This window comes from Anser brachyrhynchus, assembly GCF_964034855.1.
Source record: "Anser brachyrhynchus genome assembly, chromosome: 18".
In the NCBI taxonomy this organism is placed as follows: Eukaryota; Metazoa; Chordata; class Aves; order Anseriformes; family Anatidae; genus Anser; species Anser brachyrhynchus.
Window position 1 is genome coordinate 2,952,884 of NC_137711.1, and position 23,831 is coordinate 2,976,714.

Genomic DNA, 23,831 nt, shown 5'->3' on the forward strand with positions numbered 1-23,831 from the left:
TACATTCCTACCTTATCCTCCAGTGCCCTGCAGCCCTCGCTGCCTGCGGGGCAGCAAACGCACAACTTGCTGGTGACAGCCCGTAGCTTAGAGGAGGTACCCTCTGAATTTTAATCTTGGCACGAAGTCACAAGCTGGAGGTTGTGCAGAAGCAGAACTCTCCTCGGAACGGCCTACATCAAACTCCCGTTTGCCAGGCCGAGGGCTCGGCTGTTAATCAAACCGCTCCACTTCCTCCGCCGCGCGCAGCCGACGCGGTCGCTTGGCCCCAAGTGCCTCCGACTCCACGCATGGGCGGGGACTGCTCCTCCCGGCTCGAGCGCACATCTCGTTTCTGCTGGATGTTTTGATTCCTTATCTTCGAGTCATCGCAACTTGTTTACTGAACTCAAGTGTAAGGATTTTGACTCTGCCGCAGCAGTTTTCACAGGCCAGAGCATGAGGCTCGCCCTGTGGTCTTGCAAGAGCTTTTCTTTTGGCTTTAGCAAGCAAGAATCAGACTCCAGCAACAACAAATGTTTTGCCTCTCATTTTTAAGTGTGCATAAAAGCACACGGGAAGAAAGAACAAAAGAATCCAATGCTATCTAAAGTTAGGCATAAAAACAAAACCCACACTCCTGCAGGACCTTGTGGGACTTTGGCTATCTGGACTCTTACTGATTTCATCTAGTAATTCACATTTCACGTACGGCGAAAACATCTTGTCTGGAAAACACCTAAGCAGTGCCTTAGGTAGGACATCCAGAAATACCTTGATGCAATTACCTTTTTTTTTTTTGCAAGGAAAAAATCAGCAGGGCCTAGGCCAGAGACATCTCATTTCCACCCATATCCCCAGAAAAGCTGTCCCCTGGCAGCTGCTCCTCTAGCATTTTGCCCTTCAGCTGCCCCAAGAGCTGACCACGACCCACCAGGTCCCCTCCAGGAACAGGACTCTTTTAAGGTCAGCTCTGAAACATGGCCGTGCCCAGCCAGGGCTGCTCAGGGAGCTTTCGCAGCAGAACTTCTCTTGATTTTTGTTCCCTTATGTCAGTTATTGTGTAATCACCGAGTTACTTTAACAGGAAGGAAGAGGCTCAAAAACCCAACCTACTTTCACTAGCGTGTGCAATTAGGTGTTTTGTTAAATCAAGAGCTTTATGAAAGTGAAGAAATTTCTACTTGCTCAGAAATCCTGTAACAGTCCTTCCCTGCCCCTCGTCTGGCTCTCCGTACGCTGTCAGACACAGGACACTCAGTGCTGTGAGGTTACCAGAATCCACAAGCTCCTGCCGAACAGAACAACATTACTATCCCACATTCTGCTAAAGGAGCTTATTTTCAAACACCAAGAGCATGCATATTTCAGAAAAGTCATTTTGTGTGACCAGCACTCCTATTACAACTCGAATGAATCCTCAGAAGGCCCTCCCAGGCAATAAGGAAAAGGCCTTCCTAACGACAGCTTTATTCAGCCAGTCCTTAACTAGAAGCCTACATGAACCTTGAACAATTACTCTTGTAACACTGGATTTATTATTTTTTTTAAAATATCTGTTAAGTTCTGGATGTCGTTAGTTTTATTCCTCAGGTAGCTGACAGCATCTCAGGAAATAAGGTAAGAAAACCAGCTTTCAAGAAAACCTAGACTGATTGTCAAAGTCAGAGCAACACCACTAATGCCGTTCATTTGCTAAAATGACTTTGGTGCAGGAAAGTGATCGAGTGATAAGGCTGGAGTTCTTCAGAAACAACTGCTCTAGGAACCGGCAAGACCCAGAATCAAAACTGCATTGCAAAGCAGGGTAAAGTTTCCAGTCATATTTCATGTTTTTTTTCACTCACAATTTCAGAGAGCTGAGGTGTCTCCTTGCCATAAATTAATTCTGCTCTTCACAGTGCAGAGGGTAGGGGAGATAATGCAGGTTCCTATTAATCCACAGAAGATTCACACAGGTCCAAGAATTTTTACAGTTTATGTATTACCATTATCAAGACAAATATTCATATGAAGAACTAACCATATAAACCCGCATTACTTGCTCTGAGCATTTTCAGAGATTTCCTGTTCACAGCATGCCACACAAATCTCAGGCCTATGAAGGCTGACAAGGAGAAATCAATGTTTTGCTGCTGAACAGCCAGTGATCCGTTTCTGGAGGAGGCCGAGGCTGGCTTATTCAGAAAGCAGCTAAAAATAATTAAAGAAAAGTCTAACTCTGCAATACTGAGATACATAATTTATACAGAGGCTTGCCACCCACACCGGCACACACAAGCGTCATCAATATTTTAAATATTGAGTACCAAACTGGTTGCCAAATGCAACTTCAGCAAGTTCACTGCAGAGAAAGCAACCAGGCCGAACGCAGGAATCTGCACGAGCCCTTTTAGCAGAGAGCTTGCTGGGGACCAGAGACCTCCATCGGTACTTATTTTGTTTGAAACACAAGGTGCGGCAGAAACGTAACAGAAGTCAGTTGACTGCCTCCACACTTTAAGTACAAATCTGAAAAATGATTCCGTCATACCAATATGAGGCTGTATATGTTTATTCATTGTCAGTAATTTTTGTACACAAGGCAAATATTAATAGCTGAAAGGCAACATTTTGGAAGAGTATGTACAGAGCAATGTACAAGCAAATGGAAGAGGTTTTAAACTAATTGATTTAACCGTTTTATAAAAAGGAAGCGATGCTTTTTCTTCTAAGACATCCCTTAGAAATAACTTATTGCCAATCTTAAAACTAAAGCAAGGAGAAAAAAAATTTACAATAAAAAGTAGTCCCTGGAAAGTTTATAAAAAGTTAAACATATAAAAGTGTAAGCCACAAACATTTATACAAAGCTAATACAAATCTTGGTTTTGTTAAAGATCTATGAGGTTGTTACAAAATATATTTTTACATAAAGGCTTCACGTAAGGTAAGCTCTCACTGCTACTGAAAGCGCAGGAAAGCGGTTTTAAATAGTCTGCAATTCATTTTCAAGTACAATGCAAAGAAATTGCAAAATGGCACTGTATTGCAATGCTGTGTAATTAAAAAACAACTATGTTAATTAATGGTACCATTCAAACAGACAAGACCTGTAAAGTTAACTTGTGGACAATTCGGTATGGCATGAAGCTTCTGATCTGAAGCAGGGAACGTTACTGTCGGAAAATGAACACTTTGCAATCAACCTTAAAGAGGAACAGCTAGAGGAGTCTCCTGATGGCAATGGCCACATCAAACACGTGTAGTTCTCAGTCTTTAAGCAGTGACTTCCTTCTAAACACGATGAGCAGAAGCAGTTTGATAAGCTGTCCGAAACCGATCATAAATACTATTATTAGCCAAGCGTCACGAAGCTTGAAACACTCACCTCATCTGAACAATTTGCGAGGATAATTCTGATGGGCAAAATTTAAAGCCACTTACTAGACAAACGAGTCCAATATACAGCCAATGAGATCAATGAACCCACCTTTTATTGTCTTTTTTTTTTTTTATCAGTGGGTATTCTAAAAGAAAGCTTTAAGTTTTACACAAGCTGATGGCTTATGCTCCCACATACAACACATAAAGTAAAAAATTTTTAAAGCCCTGATGAACAGCCACAGTTTTAAGGTATCAGACAACGCAGTTGAACGCACCGCAGCCGGGAACAGCCCCTAAAACACCAATTTCACCTTCACGTACAGGAGGACTGTACAAGACAGTGGTATATCTCCATATGGTCACCGATCAGGCATCTCTTTAACAGGGCTTGCTGCACCATAGAGAACTAAAAGTTTTGTGAAACTTGCTTTCCCACCTTCACTGGAACCATCTCCTGCCTTTGTACCGCAGGCTGGCTGCCGCTAACACGCGTGACCCTTACTAGCCGCGTGTGACTTGTTCGCTTGCCTCAAGCTTAATAAAAATAAAATCAGTCTGCTCAACAACATCAGCCCTTCAGCTCTTGTACCAAAATTAAATCCTGCTATAAAGAAGTTATATTTAGAATAAAATCAAAAAGAAAGACAACAGTACATGATGTGCTTCTTTTCAGGTAGCTAATGAATAGCGAGTTTGGGGATGGAGAAGCCCAACGTTGATTCACTTTGTTTACCCAGCATGTTAACATAGGAACCATGTAAACAGTGACATCAAGGTTAGTTGCCTCACTCCCTTGAAAGAAGTGGGAGTGGGAAATGCAAGTGATTTGATTCAGTAATTTCATTAAAATAATTCATTTCTGCCTGAGATTCACATAGTGCTTATCTCCCAGGGCCGACTTTGTCAGAAGTTACCCAACGTCGTGGGGTTCACCTCGCTATCTCGTAGGCCCCGGTGTTCACAGGGAAAATGATCTGAAAGGATTAAAAACAGGGTGGGGTTGGGTTTATTTTTTTGGTGTTGGTTCAGGGAGAAGCCTGCTGAGTATTTTTCCTACTTTAGCTAATATCAGAAGTGTCCAGTGCCTTGGTGATACTGACTACATCCTTCGACTGACATCAGTTTTGAGGATCTTTAAGTAAATTAACAGGTCCCTAGACAAAAATTCATCAACACTTCACATAAACAGATTTTAGACAGATTCCTGGTAATATTCATCATCATCCAATATCCAGTCTTTTCGTTAATCATCTAGTCTGACATCCTGCAAAACACGTACTACAGACCCTCTCCAAATTAATTATTTTAATTAGAGCAGACTTAAGTCTCTTTTCAAAAGAAACTTTTTCAAACAACTGCCAGCAATGGAAAAAAAAAAAAAGTCTCTTACTCCTCCTGTTGATTTGTTCCAATGGTTAATTGCCCTCACTCCAAGGGTGTGGGTTTGTTCAACTTCTGCTTGCAAACAATGGACTTTGTTACATACTTGGAGACTACTAGACAGAGGTTTGTTGCCTGCTCACACAGCACTTACAGCTCAGCCAGATCAACCTGTAATCCTTCCCCAGGGAGGAGAACCGAGAACTTTTGGACCCTGTGCATGTTGCCCAATCCTTCAAAAGGGCTGAGGGTATTTAAAGCTCTTTAGTTCATCCTTCTTGAATTGCTCTCGCATAAACTGAAGACAAAACCAGAAGTAATCATAGCCATGCCTACTAAGGAGGCAAAATCTCCATTAAATATCCCCATCTAAAGATTGTATTAATCCTCTTGACATCAGTGCTGCACTGACTTCCTTGAGAGGATTACGCACTGACTTCTCCAAAGCTCCTTTCAGAACTCTTTCCTCCCAAAATAGTGCCGCAGACACTGCAGACTAATCTATGACTACTCCTTGGATGATATAAAAAAATAGAGGTCTTTCAAAGCACTTAACTAAATAAAAACACACGATTCCCCTTCTACGGGCAGGAGAACGAGGTCCAGAGATGTTAACACAACTTACAGTCACAGTAAGTAAAGGCTAAGTTCAGAAGACGGGCAGTTTTCCTATGTCCTAACACGATCACACCTGCAGGGACGCAGCTCCAAGCAGTGAGAATATCATGTCACTCCTCTCGCCACCCACGTGGTGTGTTAATAAAAACTCCTTGAAGGAAACATCGGCCAGCATCACAATCCACAGGAATTTGCCGGTTCCACGGGGCAAAGTGGCAAGCTGAACAGGCTAAAACTGCAGCCTGGGGGGGACGTGGTAGCGGCACTACTTTTTAAAGACACGTGTTGGCACCTTGGCAAGCTCACTCAGTTGCACGCTGCATGGTGTATGAGGATTTCTGGGCAAGAAGCATTTTCTTATTATTTTGTAATCACATGGCAACGGTATCCCCCCCCCCCCCCCCCCCCCCAAAAAAAAAAAGCAATGGAACTTTTGGTAAAGTATCATTAGTCACAGCCAGCACTCGGAAACATGCTGTGCAACGTATTTGGCTCAAGTACACTTAGGACTGGTAGACCCAATTGGGAAGTCTCCGAAAGAACCTCATCAGCTGAAGCACATTCTGCTGTGACATGTTGGTTTTTTTCCCCTTTAAAAAAACATTCATCTTCACGGTGTCAGCTACACAAGGCCTCTGCTGGGAACACACATGCTCATAAGGCCACTGAAACTGCTGCAGGAGGACAGAACACAAGGAGGCACTTAGGTCTGCAAGTACTTCTATCCATCACCAAATGCTTACCGACTCAGAGGAGGCACACTAAGATAAACCAGTGATATGTTAAAGCGCTTCAAGAAAGGTAAGGTACCTACATGTAACATCTGGTTCGTGAAGATAAGAAATACGAATTTAGCTTGCTCCCCCTTCCCACATCCAAGTTTCAAGAGGACCATCTCATAGTGCTCTGTGCTTCGCCACGGCTCTAAGACGTCGAGTACTTACGATGCAAAGGAGTGAAGCAGTGTGCTGTGCCATTCGCTGATCCCTTGTCTCTGGACTGCTGCCTGCACTGGTACTTCCTGCCAGATGTCTTTAGTTCCCAACCTAGGTATTTTTAAAGCGTATCCTAGTCAAACCCCATGCAAAGATTTATACTTAAGTAGGAAGTACGTTACACCCAGGAATTCTAGCTTCAAATACACGATTCCAGCAAGGGATTTATGGGTTTTCTAGCCAACAACAGACCTGAGAAATCCTAAGTCAGCTACGGTATCACAGTCTTCATTATGAAGTTAGATGTGAGAAGTTCTCCCCCCCAAAAAATTACTGCCAAAGCTTAACAATTGCAACGATTTCACTCAAGTTTGGGCTTGGAATTCTAAAGGTGGAATGAATTTTCTAGGATAATATACATGTTCTTCTCAAAAGGTCAAATTTAATCACTTTACAGGTAACTTAGACATAGGTCTGCTATAAAATTACAACTTGAGTCAACTTGAAGCTACACTGGTAGAGATTAAGCCTGAATTACTGCAGAAATTGGCAATAATGTGTTCAGCAGCAGCTTTTAGCCACGTATCAAGAAGTCTGACAGGATCTGAATTTCTCTATTCCTGCTGTAAACTCCTAGTTAAAAAAAACACACAATAGTTACTCAAATAAAAATGTCTTTTTGCACATCACTGTAGCATAAGCTGCTTGAGGTTGTCATGAAGGATGGTATCCTTGACATCGCGGAAAACTAGCCGGATGTTTTCTGTGTTAATAGCAGTGGTGAAGTGGTGGTAGAGGGGCTTCTGCTGCTGGTCCCGGCGTTTGGTACGAAAACAATCCACCAGGAATTTTTGGACATCTGTTAAGCAGTGGGGATCCCCTTCAAATTCTGGAAAATAGTCTTTGATGCTCACTTTTTGTACTTTTTCCTCAAGCAAGTCCGTTTTATTTAAGAAGAGAATGATGGAGACGTTGCTGAAAACCCGGTTATTGACTATTGTTTCAAAAATGTTCAGGGACTCCGTAAGGCGATTCGTTTGCCGATCCTCCATAAGCACTTGGTCAAACTCACTTGAGGAAACAAGGAAGAGTATCGATGTGACGCTGTCGAAGCATTCGAACCACCGTTTCCGTTCTGACCTTTGGCCACCTACATCAACCATTTTGAAAGGAACATTTTTTATTTCAAAGTCGTACTCATGAATCCCTTTTGTGGGTCTTCGTGCCAGCAGTATGTCTTGCTGTGAGGGAAGATAGTCCTAAAAAAATAAAGGAGTTTGATGATTAGGATACAAGTCACAGGCATGATGATCGCAGCTGACCTGCAATCAAGAGAAAGCTTGCAGGGGAACAGCACGAGCTTTTGCACAAACATACACACGTATGTATATTTATATTCCAACACTGAAGCATTTTGTAAAGATCTAGAGTCAAAAGCAGGAAACACACCCAATGTTAAATCCAAACATTTACTACTCGCGGAGAACTGAAGCTTTCCATTCGCCACATGACAAGCATCCATAAACAGCCCTGAAAGCTGTACCAGCAGCTCCTCGTGCCAGTTTCCCTCATTCTGGATTCTTTCTGCTTCGTTCATCTTCTTGCCACAAAGCAGGGGCACAAGCTTGGCACCAACACCAGAATGCAGCAAACGGGGTGTCAAACAGGTTTCTCAAACCAATACCCGTGGCGGTACCCTATTCTAACTGTGGGCACTCGATTCGCCCCATGTTCTCCTGCATACTGCACAGCTGCCTCTAGAAAAAAAAGAAGCTGTTCCAGTAAGTAATCGTTAAGGCAATCAATTAACTATGCCAGAAAAGCCAAACCAAAGCAACTTGCTATGTTTGTACCATGGATTTTTTGGATCCAGCTGTCCAAAAAAAGGTGCTTCTATTAATTAGCTGTACCCTACCTGAGCTCCCACAGCCTGATTTTGTCTAAAACATCCTGTGCAATTAGTAGAACAGGGAGCAACAGGCAGTGGAGGGTGGCAGGCTTTTTGCAGCAGTACAGTCTAGGAGGCACCAGACACTGCTCTCCCTCCAGCCTGCCTTTTCCCCCAGAATTAAACAGGGGCCATACGAGTTCCTGCAGTTTTTACACGATCACTGTCAGCAGATGCTTACAAAAAGAGGAATTCTTATTAGTCAGCTTTTGATGGCATGAAAAAATCAAGACTCATACTGGGGATTTCTTCATTCTAAGAATTACATTTTTCCATATGGCCCAAGTCTTGTGCTATTTAAAAAGTCCACCAATAACAGACAGCCAGTTGACACCGAAGCCTACAGCTTTCTTGTTCCCTTCTTACTGAAGCTCTTCCTTACATTTTTCCAGCATTTCTCAACTTCCGAGAGAGTGGTTTGGGTTTCAGAGCCAGAACTTTAGTCTCTTCTTTGTGAATGATCTACGGTAACTGGCAGTGTCAAAGTAAGGCCAAGCACGAAGCTTTTATAAAGATGTGTAAGACAATAGCCCACAAAGTCTGAATCAACTACTAACCTGTGAGCTGGGGGTAGCAGGCAAACTACACAGTAATTCAAATGCTGGTATTCCAAATTTAAGGGAGCTGGAAAATTTTGATCCACAGCCTTAAGAAAGCAACTTAAAAATCATAAGGGAAGCGCAATGCTCCAAAAATTCAAGGATCAAGTTCCTTTACTATGTAAGCTCAAAAGTGAAACTAGCTAGACTGTTTTGTTTGAACTCCTGAGTCTCTTTATTTGGAGCTGCCCAGGCCTAGGGCCTGTATTTTTATCACGGCTTGCAATCACAAAGCAGTTCTCCGAAGCACAGGCTCCCCACCCTGCACTTTTTACTGTACTACTACACATCTCAAGCCTGCACCACCCAAATCCATAGGACAGTTCGACTGTAAAGCAGCACCAACTTCTCCTCAAACTGAGCACCAGACATGCTTCCATCCCCTTCTGACGAAAAAGAAGCAAATGTAAAGGGTAATGAGATTTTTGATATTTATTTGTTAGGTTTATTTGGGGCCTTTTCTACCAAAAACTGTTAGGGAGGGAGGACAACAAGAGGAATCCTGTGGGTTACCAGAGGAATATCCTCTGCAACATGCTCTAAGTGACCCTGCTCGGCAGGGGGCTGGACTAGATGACCTCCAGAGGTCCCTTCCATCCTCAACCCCTCTGCAACTCTGAACAGAGCAATGCCTACCAAATGGCACCGAGTGCTTGTAAAGACATCTTGAGTAAAGCTGACTGCAAACACTTTCGGAAGAGAATGTCGCAGGTTCAACGCTTATTTCCATCTTTCCAACATGTGTATGTTTTATTCAGGAAGTCAGTCACAAGTTCTCAGAATAAAACCGGAAAGCCTTAGGAAAGTTCAGGAGTGACTGCTATCCTTACAGTAAAGGAACGAATAAAATCAATGAATAAGAAGAGCCACATACATAGCCTTCAATATTGAAACGAGGACAAAGCAGACTCTTCTGGGAGCTAGCCCTGACCATTTATTCAGTAAAGCTTTCAAGAAAAGAAGCTCATCCCAGAATTCCTGACAAATTCCCTCTTGAGTATCATTATTCATTTAAAATTCCTTCTACACTTGCAACCACAACTAAAACATTTTCAAGTGCTTTCAACTTCTACATGCACAGAAGAAAACCTACCATGGTTTATCCTCGATAATTGGCTACTCTGATGTAACAGCCTGCAAATGAGTGCACTGGAAGTCAAGTGCTTGGTATAGAGACATCATTTGGCTACCGGAGGCTAAAAACAACAGCTCCAATAGAGATCTCCAAGGATTTTAATGCTCTTTTTGAGTGATGATCCTGTTCTTTTCTCCCTGGTGCAGAGATCCTTTGGATACTAGCAGCTTGCTCCTATAGCAGTTCTGATACAGCCCTTTGCTCACTGTTGGTCCCATGCTCTGTGTCCAAAGCCTGCAGCACTAGGTACGTCCCGGGCCAGCACCTAGTATTATTTTCCATGTCCTTTCAGTGTCTCTCCAATGTCAATTTGTACTTGTCCTGCAAGCATCTCAATCCACTACTTTTCTATACTTTTCCCACTCTTCTATGCTGACTGTTTTGTCACCTTTTTTCCTCCTTTCTGTGCAGCTCAATTTGCCCGCAAGCATCAGCTCTTCCCAAGGATTCAGACTGACACTGACTCCTAAAAGTGACTTCAGCTTCTTTTCTACCTTTCGCTTTCTTCCTGAATTGTTGTCCTCCTCAAATTCACTATGGTTTGCCGTCTTCAAAAGGAAAACTTTCGGTTATCGGGTAGCTATTTCAGCTATCACATCACTGTTTGCCTAGTTAAAATTGGCATTTAAGGTATGAATAAGATCCAGCCACACCATGGAAACCGATGTCTTGTTATGAGATACTCGGAATACATATAGTCTGCCCTGGCAGTGGAAGTAACAAGGAGTTGCAAGGAATCCAGCCGATCCTAGGCACTCTTACTTTGCTGAGCTGATTAAATCTGAACAGTAAGTTCTTTTCCCTATGTGCTCTTATCAGCAGCTCCCTTTTTGGCATGAGGCACAGGAGCTCCTTTTTGGCAAGAGGCACACGAATCGGAGGTCTATCTGTTTATAAGCAATTTAGTTGCAGGCCAGCCTAGTTGTATCAGATTATCAGATAAGAACAGTAAAATACTTGCATTAATACAGTTTGAAGAAACAATCATTAGACAAATCTTGCATATAGATAAGAACAAACCAGAAGAACCTATCAAATCTTTCAGTAACAAAACTTAGCTAGCGTTTTTTTCCACAAAGACCTAACATTTTCTGAATCAGATCTTAAAGAATCCTTTGTGTCTCAGTAGCATTTGGTCTAAGTTTAAATTGGAAATGCTGTAATTCAGTGCTCAGCACTCCCACAACAGTATCAGAGCTACAGTTTGTGTGCGCGCACATACCTACAGAGATTTTTTTTTTCCTTTGAACTACTGACTTTTAGTTTTATGCTTTAATCAAAGATTAGATCAAGGTTTCTAATACAGGTTTCTTCTCTGAATGAGAAGCTGCAAAAATCCACACCCAAGCGTGCACAAATATGTGGGGGGATTTTTTTTTTTTTTGAAATTAGAGTGGCATTGTATTCAGAGACTAGGAGAAACCCACCATTAACAGTAAGTTTAGTAGTTTGTTAAAGTGAATGCAGTTTTTGTATTCTCTCGTAACTCAAGACCAATAAAAATTCAAGGAGTGAGCGCTGGAGTTCAGGCAAGACACCTGGGAAGAGCACGCATTCAACCAGATGATCAACAGTGCTCTATTTAGAAAAAATACTGGTTTTCTGCTTTGAACTGTCTGGCTCAAAATTTATCCATCTGCTAAAGAGAAAAAGAAGAATCCTGTTACATCATGCTTAATTTTATTTATTTGAAGTGGTTTGGATTCCTTCATCATTTGTTACCCATCAGCTGGAAACGGCCATGGAGAAACTACCTCCCCATGGCGTGCAAGCTGGCATCCCCTTTTAAAAGCAATTTTTCACATGCTGTTTCTGCAATACAAGACTAATGACTATTGGCATACAGCTTCATCATTGAAGCAGTAACCAGCATTTTATCTAAAAGTATTCTATAGAAGTTTCGGCTTTTTCCCTAGAGAAAACACATTCTACTCCGTACTAAGTTTGTTCACTAACTACAGAAAGGTACCCCTGATTTGTACGCTGATTTAGCTTCGTGTTTCTAAGTGGGTATTCAAAAATAAACATTTTTGGATATCAATTAATGCTGAAATGCCACTTTAACAATCCTCTGACTAGACAAACATTTGTAACTTGCTTTTTGTTCAATTTCCACAGAAGTTGTATTGCCAAAGACACTTGGCCCTCACAACGCCCTGTGTTTTTGACACATCAGTGATGATCTGCTGAGATAATGGGACAGGCAAAGTTAACTAAAGTTATTGGAGCAGACACAAAATTACATTTCATCTACTTAAAATCCAGAGATTAAGGGCCACTTAAAGCTCACAAATGGAAAAAAAACACAAACTTACTTGTTCTCCAAGTTTATCCAAGTTGTCCAAAAAGTATTTTACAGATTCCCCCTAGAAAACAAAGCGAAAAGTTAGTTAGTAAGCAGCACACTTGATTCCAGTGGTTTATATTCTGAAGTCCAGTTAATTCACCTGAATCTAAACTGTTGGAAGCTTTAAATGTTTTTTTTTTTAAGCAGCAATCCTAAGTGCACAATGGAAGTTATTTTAGGCCAGTTAATATTTAAGCTTTAAAAGCACAGGCAGCCACATTTATGGTAGTTAAATTCTTTCCAAGTTTAGAATTGCTAGGTAAATCCTACTGTGTTATTCATAGGGGCTACCAAAGATGCAACCACACCTTCATTATGAAAAGACGCATTCAACTCCTCTAGCCCTTTGAAGAGTCTGCACACACAGGCATTCAGAGACGAGGATTAACCATGGGAGATAAGTTAATTTATAACTGCATTGCCTTCAGGTCCCATTCGTACAGGTACTCCCCCTGCACACAACAACCGACGAGCAGAAGAGAAACCACAACAGTTGAAGCATTTTACTGAACTTTCATGTCAAAGGTCAAGTTGGACAAGAACCCCTTACTCGGGATTAGCAAACAGAGCTCCCTCCATGCTGCAATACCACTTGTTAACAAACCTACTATACAGCCTACCTTCCAAATCAAGCCATCATTGACCTTGCGAGTAGTAAGGCCAGTTCTTAATGCCTCCAGTAACGCAGAACTAACGCTTGTTTTTGTAACCCTAACTGCAGTCAGCTCTCCAGGCCTCTGTTAGGGTGCTGACATTAAGGAAGAACCCTTTTAGGGATACTGCTGGACCTGAGTTCAATTGCAACAGGCAAGATATACTGATTAAGTTTATTGCAAAGAAAAGTACCACCTTCTTAGGATTCTCAGCTTCATGACAGAAGCAGAAACACGCTTCCTTTTGAAAGCTCTTGATAACCAAGCTGTAACGTCACTTAGTTGTTATTAATACTCAAAGGAAACCATCTGTACTTGCACTCTGTGGATGGAGAGCAGGAATTCTGACTGTATTCCACTGATGACAAACCCATCAAGTACCCAACACTGGGGCAGCTACACCCAAGCCAGACAAGTGAATTAGGACAGCAGTTACACCTCAGTAATGATTTCCCCTTCACTTCAAACTCTACAGATTTATCTAGGAAGACTATCAAATCTCAGTATAAGCCTGTCATCTAAGCAACAGTGCCAGGTAAAGCAGTGCCAGTAAAGCAACAGTACAAAAAGGGTTGTGGCACACACCCGAGCCAGGCACCTTTGCGAGGTTTGCAGGTGCTTAAAAAGTCACTTCGTGCAGGTAGATACTGCACCTTTACCGTGCCCTCTGAACATCAACTCTTATCTAGGCAAGACTGAAACTCCGGCTGAAATGTGCCTTGTGCTCGACACACCTGCAGGAACAGAGTCCAACAGCGATCTATTACTTTATTCTGCTTTCCATTTTGACTTACATTACCAATTCTCTCTACGGTGAGAAACTGCAGCGGTAACACAGACCAGACTGCTGGGGCACAGCAGCAACCGCTTGCCATGACTGCACTGAGTAATTTATACCTACAGCTTTTCCAGCACTTCGGAAATCTGTTCTGGTCTCAGTCCTGTAAGGAAGCGTATGTGGAAGCACTTTCCTATTTCACAGACAACAAAAACACACAATCTTGATGCACAAATCTATCAGGAGTACTTTTGCTTCAAGCTTCCTTAGCAGGCATAACAGGATCAGAATTCAGGCCTTCCAAGTACTAAAACCACTGTCTTCAGCTGAATGTTAAGGCAAAATAAAAGTTAAGGACAGATTTAATTTCTTGTTAAGGTTCTAGTCGGAGCTGAGAACCCTCTGCCCCCACACGATTATGTACAAATTGGCCAGATTTCAGACTCATTAAGTGGAGGCATTCATTCTAGAATACCTGGCCCTCAGAGGCTGTAGGGCCACGTGTGTGTGCATACATATATTTTAATCTTAGCTCTTTTTGCATACTACTTATGGCAATGCTTACTCCCTGAAGAAGCATTAACTCCGCAGTGCTGGAATGCACAACTTGCTACCTCTCCTTTGAATCCTGGGGCTTACTGCTACTGCTATGGAGCGAGCATGCAAGCAAGCCACTGCCTGGAAATGTCACAAAGCAACAGCAGAAGCAGCTTCCCAAAAGAAGGGATTTCTGGAAAACACAAACACAAAATACACTGCCCTGTAGCAACGGTAATGCTCTAGAGCCACACATCCACCATCAGTAAAGTAACCGGGGAGAAAGCACGCTGATAAGACTGCTCCAGTTCTTAGGCTGTCATGGGTCAAAGTCAACAGCAGATAACTATCAAGGTGACCAGTGTGAAACTCAGGAGACTGAGCTATAAAAGCCATCACCTGCAGCATAGTGAAGTTAAAGAAGCAGCAACAGACCAGCTTCCCTCCTCCACATCAGCAGCTCACTTGAACTGTATTATCCTTAAGGATAAAAGTCATTCAGTCATTGGCTTTTATCAATTTGTATCTGATCAGGAACTCAAAACAGCTTCAAATTTATCCTCTGTTCTACTCTCGTACTCCAGACACTCCCCATGTCATACAGCTGCAAGCCAGGGTCTTGGCTTGAGGTAATTTTCTTTCTGACCGGGACATTTTCACATCGCAGGCCAAGCACTGCTAACTACTGACACTCCTGAACAGCAAACTGCCACGATTAACAGATTGTTATCAGAGAGCCCTACTGCCGAACTGAAGGGTTTTGACACATCTTAAATAAGCTTTAAAAAGGCAGCACTACAAAGCAACCAGGCAAGGCTTTAGATAGTTTTGCAAAGGTTGTAGAGCTGTATGTTTTATGTAATGATTAAGAGAAACCCACAGAAAGAAAAAAAAAAAAGACAAAACCAAGCAAAGATTTACTACCAGCAATTAGAGCTGAGTAAGATGATGATCCGTTTGCAATCTCGTATGACAGCAGGTCCAAAGACAGTTTCGGTGTTAGACCGTCCTGATACTAGATAGAGAACGAGATCTCGCACAGTGAATTGATGACATCAGCTATATTTAGACAGTTGGCTTCAACGTCCACCTGCCACATTCTAGAATTTCCCTTCAGACAAACTGTAAACTATCTGCTTTACCTGAGAGGACTCAAAAAAAAAAGCAACTGGGTTTCCCCGCTCTGCCCCAGTAGCTCCCATGCGGCTGACCACGTCCTACCCCTGCAACGTGGCTGCCGCAGCAGCAGCTCGGTGCTCCAGCGTTCCCAGCTGAGAGACAGAGGAGCCACCCAAGGACAAAACCAACAGGAGCTTGAGAACCGCAGGGTCTCTCTCCACTGAATAAGTCAGGTTTTCCAGTATGTCCTGTTGTCTTTAAACCCACATTCCGCGAGCACAAAGCACCAAACTCCAATTTAAAAACAAGTCATAAGCCAGAAATAATGCATCTTTGATTTTATTTTAGTGGTCAAAAAAAGATACTAGAAAGTTCCTGTGAGAGTCAGGAGTGGAGGAAAAAAAACCAAAACCAATGCATGCTGATTTGATACCTGATATAAACATGAGGTAGGGACCAACTGTTCTCCGGTACCCAGCTTCTCACCCAAGCTAAATACAGGACAACATACGGCAACTGTTTGAGCAAAGCCCCTTAAATTTAGGGCCATTAACACATTCACAGAAGAACACATTACATCATATAGATGGTGCTACTCACATTACAGGAAGGTCTTAAATCAGCCACAGGTGAATTTATTTTTTTAAAATGCAGGTGAGCCCTTTAAAGTCATTTTTATAGTCAAGCAGCTCTCAACTGCAAACTCCTGAGGTGCGGCTGAAGGTTACCAGTGACCCCTTCTGCTACATGGACCATGGCACGGAGCCCCTCTTACTTGTCCGCGGCTCGTTTCCTTCCCCTGAGCTCCGAGCACAGGCCCAAAGACGCCAACACAAGCAGCAGAGTCACACGTGGGCTCGAGCACGTTTCTTGTGCACATGTTGACGTACAGCAACTTGAAACAACAAGCGCTGCGACAAAGCAATCTTCCTGAACGTGCACCAGTGCGGCAAGAACAACTGGCCTCTGCTAGCTTCCAGCATCTTCCAGTGTCACGTAACTGTGCTCTCCTACCTTCAGTGCAGGATCGAAGTAAGCCATATTAGAATCTCGGATTTTAAGTGATCACTTTGCTGGTAAAAGATGCCCTTTTTTGTTCAAGCCAGGCATATACATTTCAGCTGCAGCCCTTCAGCCTCCTCCTGATTCAGAAATGCATGTAAACCACAGGAAGTTGACTGTTAAATAACTTTATTCATAACTGTCAAATATTCCATTTTCAGAAAGGTTTGAATCAAAACAGCTTGTGTGCCTCCTGGAGTCTTATGATCCTTTCTGAAGGAAGTCAAGCCAAGTCGTTTTATCATGAACACGCACATAATTTATAAGAAAGCACAACTAAATCATGTTCTTATCAAGGTATTTGACATTAGAACTACAGCTTCCCTTACACCCTGCGTTCATTTCCACTAGCCTTGCTCATGCCTGTCCAAGGATCCCAAGTTTTGGGTAACACAATTTTTCTGCAGCGAGGTGACTACAGCACAGTGGGTATTTACCAATAGGACAACTGCTCACGTGGTCTCCTGAAGTAAAGCAAATTAATAATCTTGTATAAATGAAACATGGCACAGAGAGAGATTACTTTGCTTTAGACACTAACTGGTGGCATTTTGGACAGTAACCACAAAATATTTTGGGAAGGGGAGGAAAACGAGGTGAAGTATACAGCAGATGAACGCTGCTTTTAAACCCAGGAAGTGGCACCAATTTATTTGGTTTCCATGAAAACAATGTCAGCAACCAAAACATGATTTGATGAAACCTTAAGATAGCTAAATGAATTCTAGTTGCTTTGGGGGAACACAGACACTACGTTTTTTCCAAAAGCTATCAGTTAAAGAAGGGAGAGGAGAAGCATCAAATAAAGATTTAGTCATCACAAGCTTTAAATAAACACACGATTTATCAAACTGCAATTTGGCTGCAAGTTCAATGAAGCATACTAAGTTGACAAGACTTAAGTATTTGGAAGAGTAAATCAGATATTTAATGCTAAGAGGAGATAGAGCTTGGTTACTAGAACAGAATTATAGAAACCAATCATTTTCTCTTCTTGACCTTACTTGAATTTCTGGCTAAAGAGAGACCAACATTTCCTCTCCTATTACAAAATAACAACAACAAAAAGCACTTTAAAAAAAAAAAAAGCCTGGTTTAGAGGAAGACCAGGTAACTATACTGTTTTTAGGTTGCCATGGATATGCCTAGCTTGGCATACAAAGCGAGCCACCTGTAACTGTGGAAAAGCAGCCTGAAGGAGGAGAGGATGTAGGAAGAACCAGAGTGCTAAAATTCTGCACTTCACCCTAATAATCCTTATACCCTGCACCCCATTATGTACAGTTTTTGCTATTAAAGACTTAGGACTTTCACAATGAATCCAACAAAAGAGATCTCTAACCTTTATTTTCTCGAGCCCCACCCCAGCCCCAGCTGAGTCCAAAGCAGTCTGACTGCAGATCAATAGTGCTGCATTTGAGGTTTCAGCAGTTTTCAGAAATTCCCGTAATAAGCACAGAAGCAATTCACGGAGATGGTTTAGTCAAAGAGACGTCTCTCTCACCAGGAAATCTGCGCTGAAGAGCACCACAGCCCTCTCCCCCCAGAATGGTGATACTCAGAACTCTGCACGAAAGCAGCAGACGATGGAGACAGTACACTCATGCCACGAATGCATCCAGCCCTAGTTAACGTGTTCAGCTCATCCAAAACTGTGTCGATTGTTAGAGCAGTAAAAGCTGAGCCAAGTCTCATGTCCAGACATTAAATTTGTTCGGTTTCTTTCACTAGCCTCAGAGGTGAAAATAATCCCTTTTCCTTCTCAACTTCCATGTTTCTACAAATTAATTTCTCTCATTGTTCACTGCTCCCCGTGCTTCCTAACGGGGGCTCCTCTTTCAAGCATGCCTCAGTCAACAGAAAAGGATGAAACTTCTACGCATTCATAGCAGTAACTTGTTTATTCAAGGAACTGAATTAAAAAAAAAAACACAGATTTTCCCTATTTTATATTAACATTTCAGTAACTCCCCTGGTATCTCCTATGGCTGGGGGGAAACAACTTGTTTCCCAGTTGCCATTCCTCTGCTCTAACACTTGATATACTGCTCTTTGTTTAGGGAGCAATTTTATTAGCAGTGTTTCAGGAATTTACAATAAGCATATACAATAATACACCCTTTTATAAGGGTGCTAAGGTACTTAGAGAAACGCATCAGTATAAGCAGCAGTACTTTTACTTACCAAACTGCAAGCCTCGATCAAAATATTTGAAAATGTGCTAACAGAAAACATTTCCTGAAGAGAAATGTTTCCTTTTTCTAAGTGTTAATTATGGACAAAGTTATGTTAAAACCAGCACAAACTGGAACTCCTTCCCAAACAAGGCAGCCCCCATTTATGCCCACAAAAGCATTATTGCTGCCTTGTGGTACAACCAGATCCAATAACTGATCCATGTTAAACTCATCCCCCCAAGAAGGGAGGGCAAACTGCTTTAAAATCACACTGCTGCCAGTGGAAGCATTAACGAAACAGCAGCCTTATAAGGGGCTAATGCAGGTACCTTATGGCAAGATCAGACATTTTAGGGTCTCCTAGCTTCCTTCTCTCCAGTTCAACCCATAGAATAGCCAGCTCAGTTCTGATCTGCTCATTTTCAAGATAAAACTTAAGCATATTAGGATCAGTCTCAGCATTTTTTTTCTACTGACCTGGGGAGTTTCAGATAGAGACTACATTTGCTTTTATAGGGGTAACAAAACAATTCTTTTCTCCACCAATGCACGTCACAAATGCGTCACTGCTCATCCTACCTCTGCTGAGAGCGCTATCCTATTTCCTCTTTTCAGCACTTCCTATGTGCAGCTCAAGTTGTGTTTGCCTTTTTTCAGAGCAATCAGAAATGCATCACGCAGTGTAGAAGTGAAACCTCTCTTGCATTCGGTCACATGGCTGAGCGTCTGTCCTCAAAAAAGAAGGGTTTAAGTCGTGACTCAAAAAGTAATGTTTTGTAAAACCTTTTGGTAGAGGAGCTGAGTTTGGATTCAGAACAGCTGGATGCAATTCGGTGGAGGGGGCTCTGTGTGAAGCTCCAGAAGAACCAAGCAAGGGAGGAGTCACACGTAGTTATTTCACGAGTGGCGTTTTTATCTTGTGTAATGGCACTAACAGCGAAAGGTGAAAAAGTTTAAGAAGGGTTTTTAACCCAACAATATCCCTTTAATCTGTTATCCCCTATTTCCCCGAGTAATCCAATTAAAGCACAATTCTCCAAACGCGGTTAACAAATGGAGGCAGACGGAGCACGTCCACCTGGGCGCCTGCACTACAGCCACCCTGCAGCCCCTGCGGGCTGCCGGACACCCAGGCATGCGGGAACTTCGGCTGCCAAACCCCAACAGCTGCGCGTGGAACGGGGGAGGTAAGCCGAGCCACGTGCGCCTGAGTCAACAGCCAGCTTCTCGAAGGCGGCCCTGGCAGAATTGTTTTTCTTGCACCAAATCTGGCGTTGCACTGCCCTGCAAAGCGCTTCACTGACTTGCAGAACGCGAAGCTTGGCGCTGCTCCGATCAGTCGAGTATTTCTGCGATCTCAGATGTAATGTGCTATCCCAAATAACCCGGCGAAGCCACGACCGAGCACTATGCAGAACTCAACCCACACGCTGTATGCCACAAACTGTTCCAGTTTTGAATCGTCTTCCTATGAAGCAGAAAATCCAATTTCGTTTTTCTTAGCTAGGTATCCCCCCCCACTCCTGAAGGGATCTAATCGCTGGCTTCCTAATAAAGTTCCCATACAAGTATGAACATTCACTACAGCTTCTAGGCGAGAGCAGAGACAACTTTCCATTAAAACCTACCGAACTGCAGTCGCTTCCACGTACAGCACTCGGCTGTGACATTTCCAGCTAATTCTGAAAGACTGCTCAAAAAGCAGATCGGGCCGTATTCCATTATCAGCTGAAAATACTGAAAAACTGAGTAGCTTTAGGTCGTACCAAGTGATATTCTGTTTGTGCAACCCAGCAGCAAAACCCAGGGGTCTGTTGAGACGCTCTCCCACGATTAAAAACCCCAGCCACACACAGCATTTATACTGTGTATGCCACAGAGCCTCCGGACCAGCTCAGGACCATTCTGAATGTGAAGCAAACAGAAGCCTGCTGCAGCCTCCTCTTGAGATCAGAGCCAGGTGAACAAACGCAATAAACGGCATATGGGACACAGCATCTGCAAACCCGGAACATCCGATAAAGATGCTTACGTTTGCCAGAACCTGAACAGAAACCAATGCATGAACACAAATTAGGATACACTATCCACGAGATCAGGTGCGCTTTCTTTCTTCAAAGACCTTTTTACTCCCTCCCTCGGTATTTACAAATCCAAACTCCTCTTCTAGAAAATTTACTTCAGGAAAGACACCGATATTTTGTGAAAGATTTTCAAAATTTCATTGATGGAACAACTCTCCCAGGTCACAACTCACCCCCACAGGCCTAGCAGAAGTCATCTGAAAAGAGGCACTGACCGAGACGAAACAGCCACCTCCCAATTACTATTTACACTCCGGGAAGCATCTATATAAACTCTCGATGTTTTGCACACAACACAGACTGGAACCAGACTGTAAACATTTGCTCCTCTCTCAGTGCACTGACCCACTGGCTCCATGACTTCATGTGTTTGCAACTCCAAGTGCGTTTCATCTAACGCTGAAGCAGGAGTGAGTCTGCAGATCTGCCATCCATCATGCAGAGAGAGCTCTGCTCGCTTCCAAGTTGTACGGGACTGGTGAAGGCTCCAAAAAACACGAGAAATATTTGGCATGTGGAAACACATCAGCACTAAAACTGGTCATGTTGAACTTTAAGATGCTTGAAAAGCATCTGATTGCATACTCTGTAAACTAAATCATAACATTTTAAAAGCAGGACCCTAAACTAGACACTGATGCATGCACTGAAGTATCCCTAGGATTCAGTTTTACAGCACACATTTGGTTTCTATTTCAGCCTCATGAGAAATCCAGGCGACCAAATGCTTTCTATTTCCTTCCTCTGCCTCAATTAGCAGAATCCATTTCAATTAAGTTCTGGTACTTCTGTGTGCAAACAGCGCTAAAGCAGCAGAATTAAGCATTTATAACATACAAATATATCAGCTCTTGTTACAAGCTATCTGATAAGATTCAGCGATAAATTTACTATGTCTTGTGAAAGATCTACAAGTACCATTACATGAATGTTAATTTCTTTAAGAAATAGCAAAGTTGTGTCCAAAGCACTCAAAATAGCAAAGTCAAGTCCTGAAGACTGCCAAAACAGCAGCAACATCCAAGAGGCTCCGAACGTTTTGCAGAATTCAGGGTATCATACTAGCAATTAACCTACTAAAGCCACTGTGCAACTGTTCCACGCCGCTTTGTAGCAGGCCTCTGGATCACGGAAGGCAGCAGCACACTGCTCCTTCCCTCCCTGCAGTTTCTGCATCCTCTCCGTTCGGTCACCAGTGGGTGATCAAGCACCACCACGCGTCCAGTGAGCAGTGCTCTAGGCAGCCTGCTGAGACTGCAGTCGGTTTTTAAAGATCATTTCTCCAGCATCATTAAACGTGGGATAAAGACACAAACTCACACGATTATGCCTTCCCGTACCTCTCACCAGAAAGAGAATTTGTGGCCTTTCCAGCTCCTTGGTTAAGTCAAGGAGGAGGTGCACGACACTCTAGCTACTGGAGAGACTCTGAAGTACTGGGCAGAAATTTAAGGCACGAATGCCTGACGGAGAAGCGTGCAGCACGGTACAGTGAATTAAGTGCTGTAGAAGGCAGCTCATTGCCTACTATGGTCCACATTTTTTCTTCTCTGAGATCATTAAAGTTGTCAAGCTAAAATCATTGTGATGACAAAAAAACAGGTTGTTTCCTGTATTTAAAATTCCATAACCTTTCAGTCATATTACCTGATGCTTATTGTTGATGTAGACACGCATGTGGAGAAGATACTAGGAATTACTTAGGACCCTCTTTAGCTGCTGACCGTCTTCAGCTTCTTTATTCACCGTTTAAATTTGTCCCATGGAGCAACTTTGGTTGTAGAGAACAAGGACAAGCTCTCGGTCACCAGGATTATTCAATTTAGACTAAACACATTTAATGTTTGAGGTTGCCAGGTTAACTAATGTTGTGTTTTACAACCAATTTCTTCATCCTTAACATATTATACCCAAAAGCTTCATATTGCAGAGCAGAACAAGATACCACTCGGTACTTGGTCAGGATCACAGCTCAGCATTCCGACAGGAGGGCAGGCTCTGCACCGCCTGAACTTCTCAGTCGATTTGTGGTAAATTCAGGTACTTCAAAACCAAAGTGTCAGTAGACACAAGGCTGGTATGGAGAATTAGGGTGACACGGAACGTATTTTACATCTTACACTAGTAGAGTTATTCTATTGCTTTTCTTACGTAGTCAGGTCAGCTGTACTTAACGTTTTCTCACATTTTCTTAAGCAACTTCCTCAGCTACCACCAGCTAAAGTTTCCTACCATTTTGCTGCTTCTGCATAAGAGCTACGGCATCAACAGCAAGCATTTCAATAGCACTCATCACAAACTGAAGTTCAGGTCAATGCAGACAGCCTCAACAGGCATCCGAATGCAACCCAAGTATCACGTGCTCAGTGAGAGCAGACTTACCAACCTCCAAGGCTGAAATCTCATTACAGTAAACTCAAATTAGGGAACAGCAGCACAAATCAACACTGCCCCTGGCACTGCACCTTAATCCTAGAGGATCCCGTATTTGCATATGAAAAAGATCGCTCTATATTCTTTGCCTCAGGTGCAAAATTAATTTCACCTATATAGATGGAACGTCACAGCTGCTCTCACACCGCATGTTTTGCCAGCATGCAGATTTGCTGACAGCTATGAATACTGGGACTTTGTAGTGTAGATTGGGCTTATGTTTAGTAATTCACTTCTACATGGCCAAAGAACAAGTCGTAGCCATTGCTATACTGAAATTTTGTGAAACTGTGAAATATACAGTGCTACAGGTACTAACACGTCGTGTACTGCAGGTTAGTTAATAAGGAAATCGGCTCTGAACCAGTGTTTGTACCGAGGTCTCACATTAGCCTTTGGGCAGCAGGAGCAGCTGAAGCTCATCTAGCACATTTGCACCCATTTAAAAGAAGTTGCTGAGAACTGGTTTACCCATTCAAGTCGTGAAAGGCTGAGAAAGTCTCTTCCTGTGAACTCTTTAGAGGTTGCTGACACGTACAGCGCGTTCAGAACAGCACTTTCATTTTACCTTTACTGTTGCTTTTAATCAAGGCTCATTTATAGAGATCTAGAGTTTTGCAGAAAGAACGTCACCTTCTAGTCTTCTGCAACAAAATATTTAGAAAACTAAGGCACACGATC

General features: G+C 42.7%; 1 protein-coding gene across 1 annotated transcript in view; it reads right to left on the reverse strand.

The window, feature by feature from the left end:
* Nucleotides 1-2,517: 2,517 nt before the first annotated feature.
* Nucleotides 2,518-23,831, reverse strand: part of GNA13 (G protein subunit alpha 13) — a 29,921-nt gene continuing 8,607 nt past the window's right edge. Inside the window, exons 3-4 of the mRNA XM_080560603.1 lie at nucleotides 12,276-12,326; nucleotides 2,518-7,537 (exon numbers count right to left, since the gene is read on the reverse strand). Of these exons, the coding sequence (XP_080416729.1) occupies nucleotides 6,965-7,537; nucleotides 12,276-12,326 (624 nt within the window). The 3' untranslated portion in view covers nucleotides 2,518-6,964. The remainder of the gene's footprint in view (nucleotides 7,538-12,275; nucleotides 12,327-23,831) is intronic.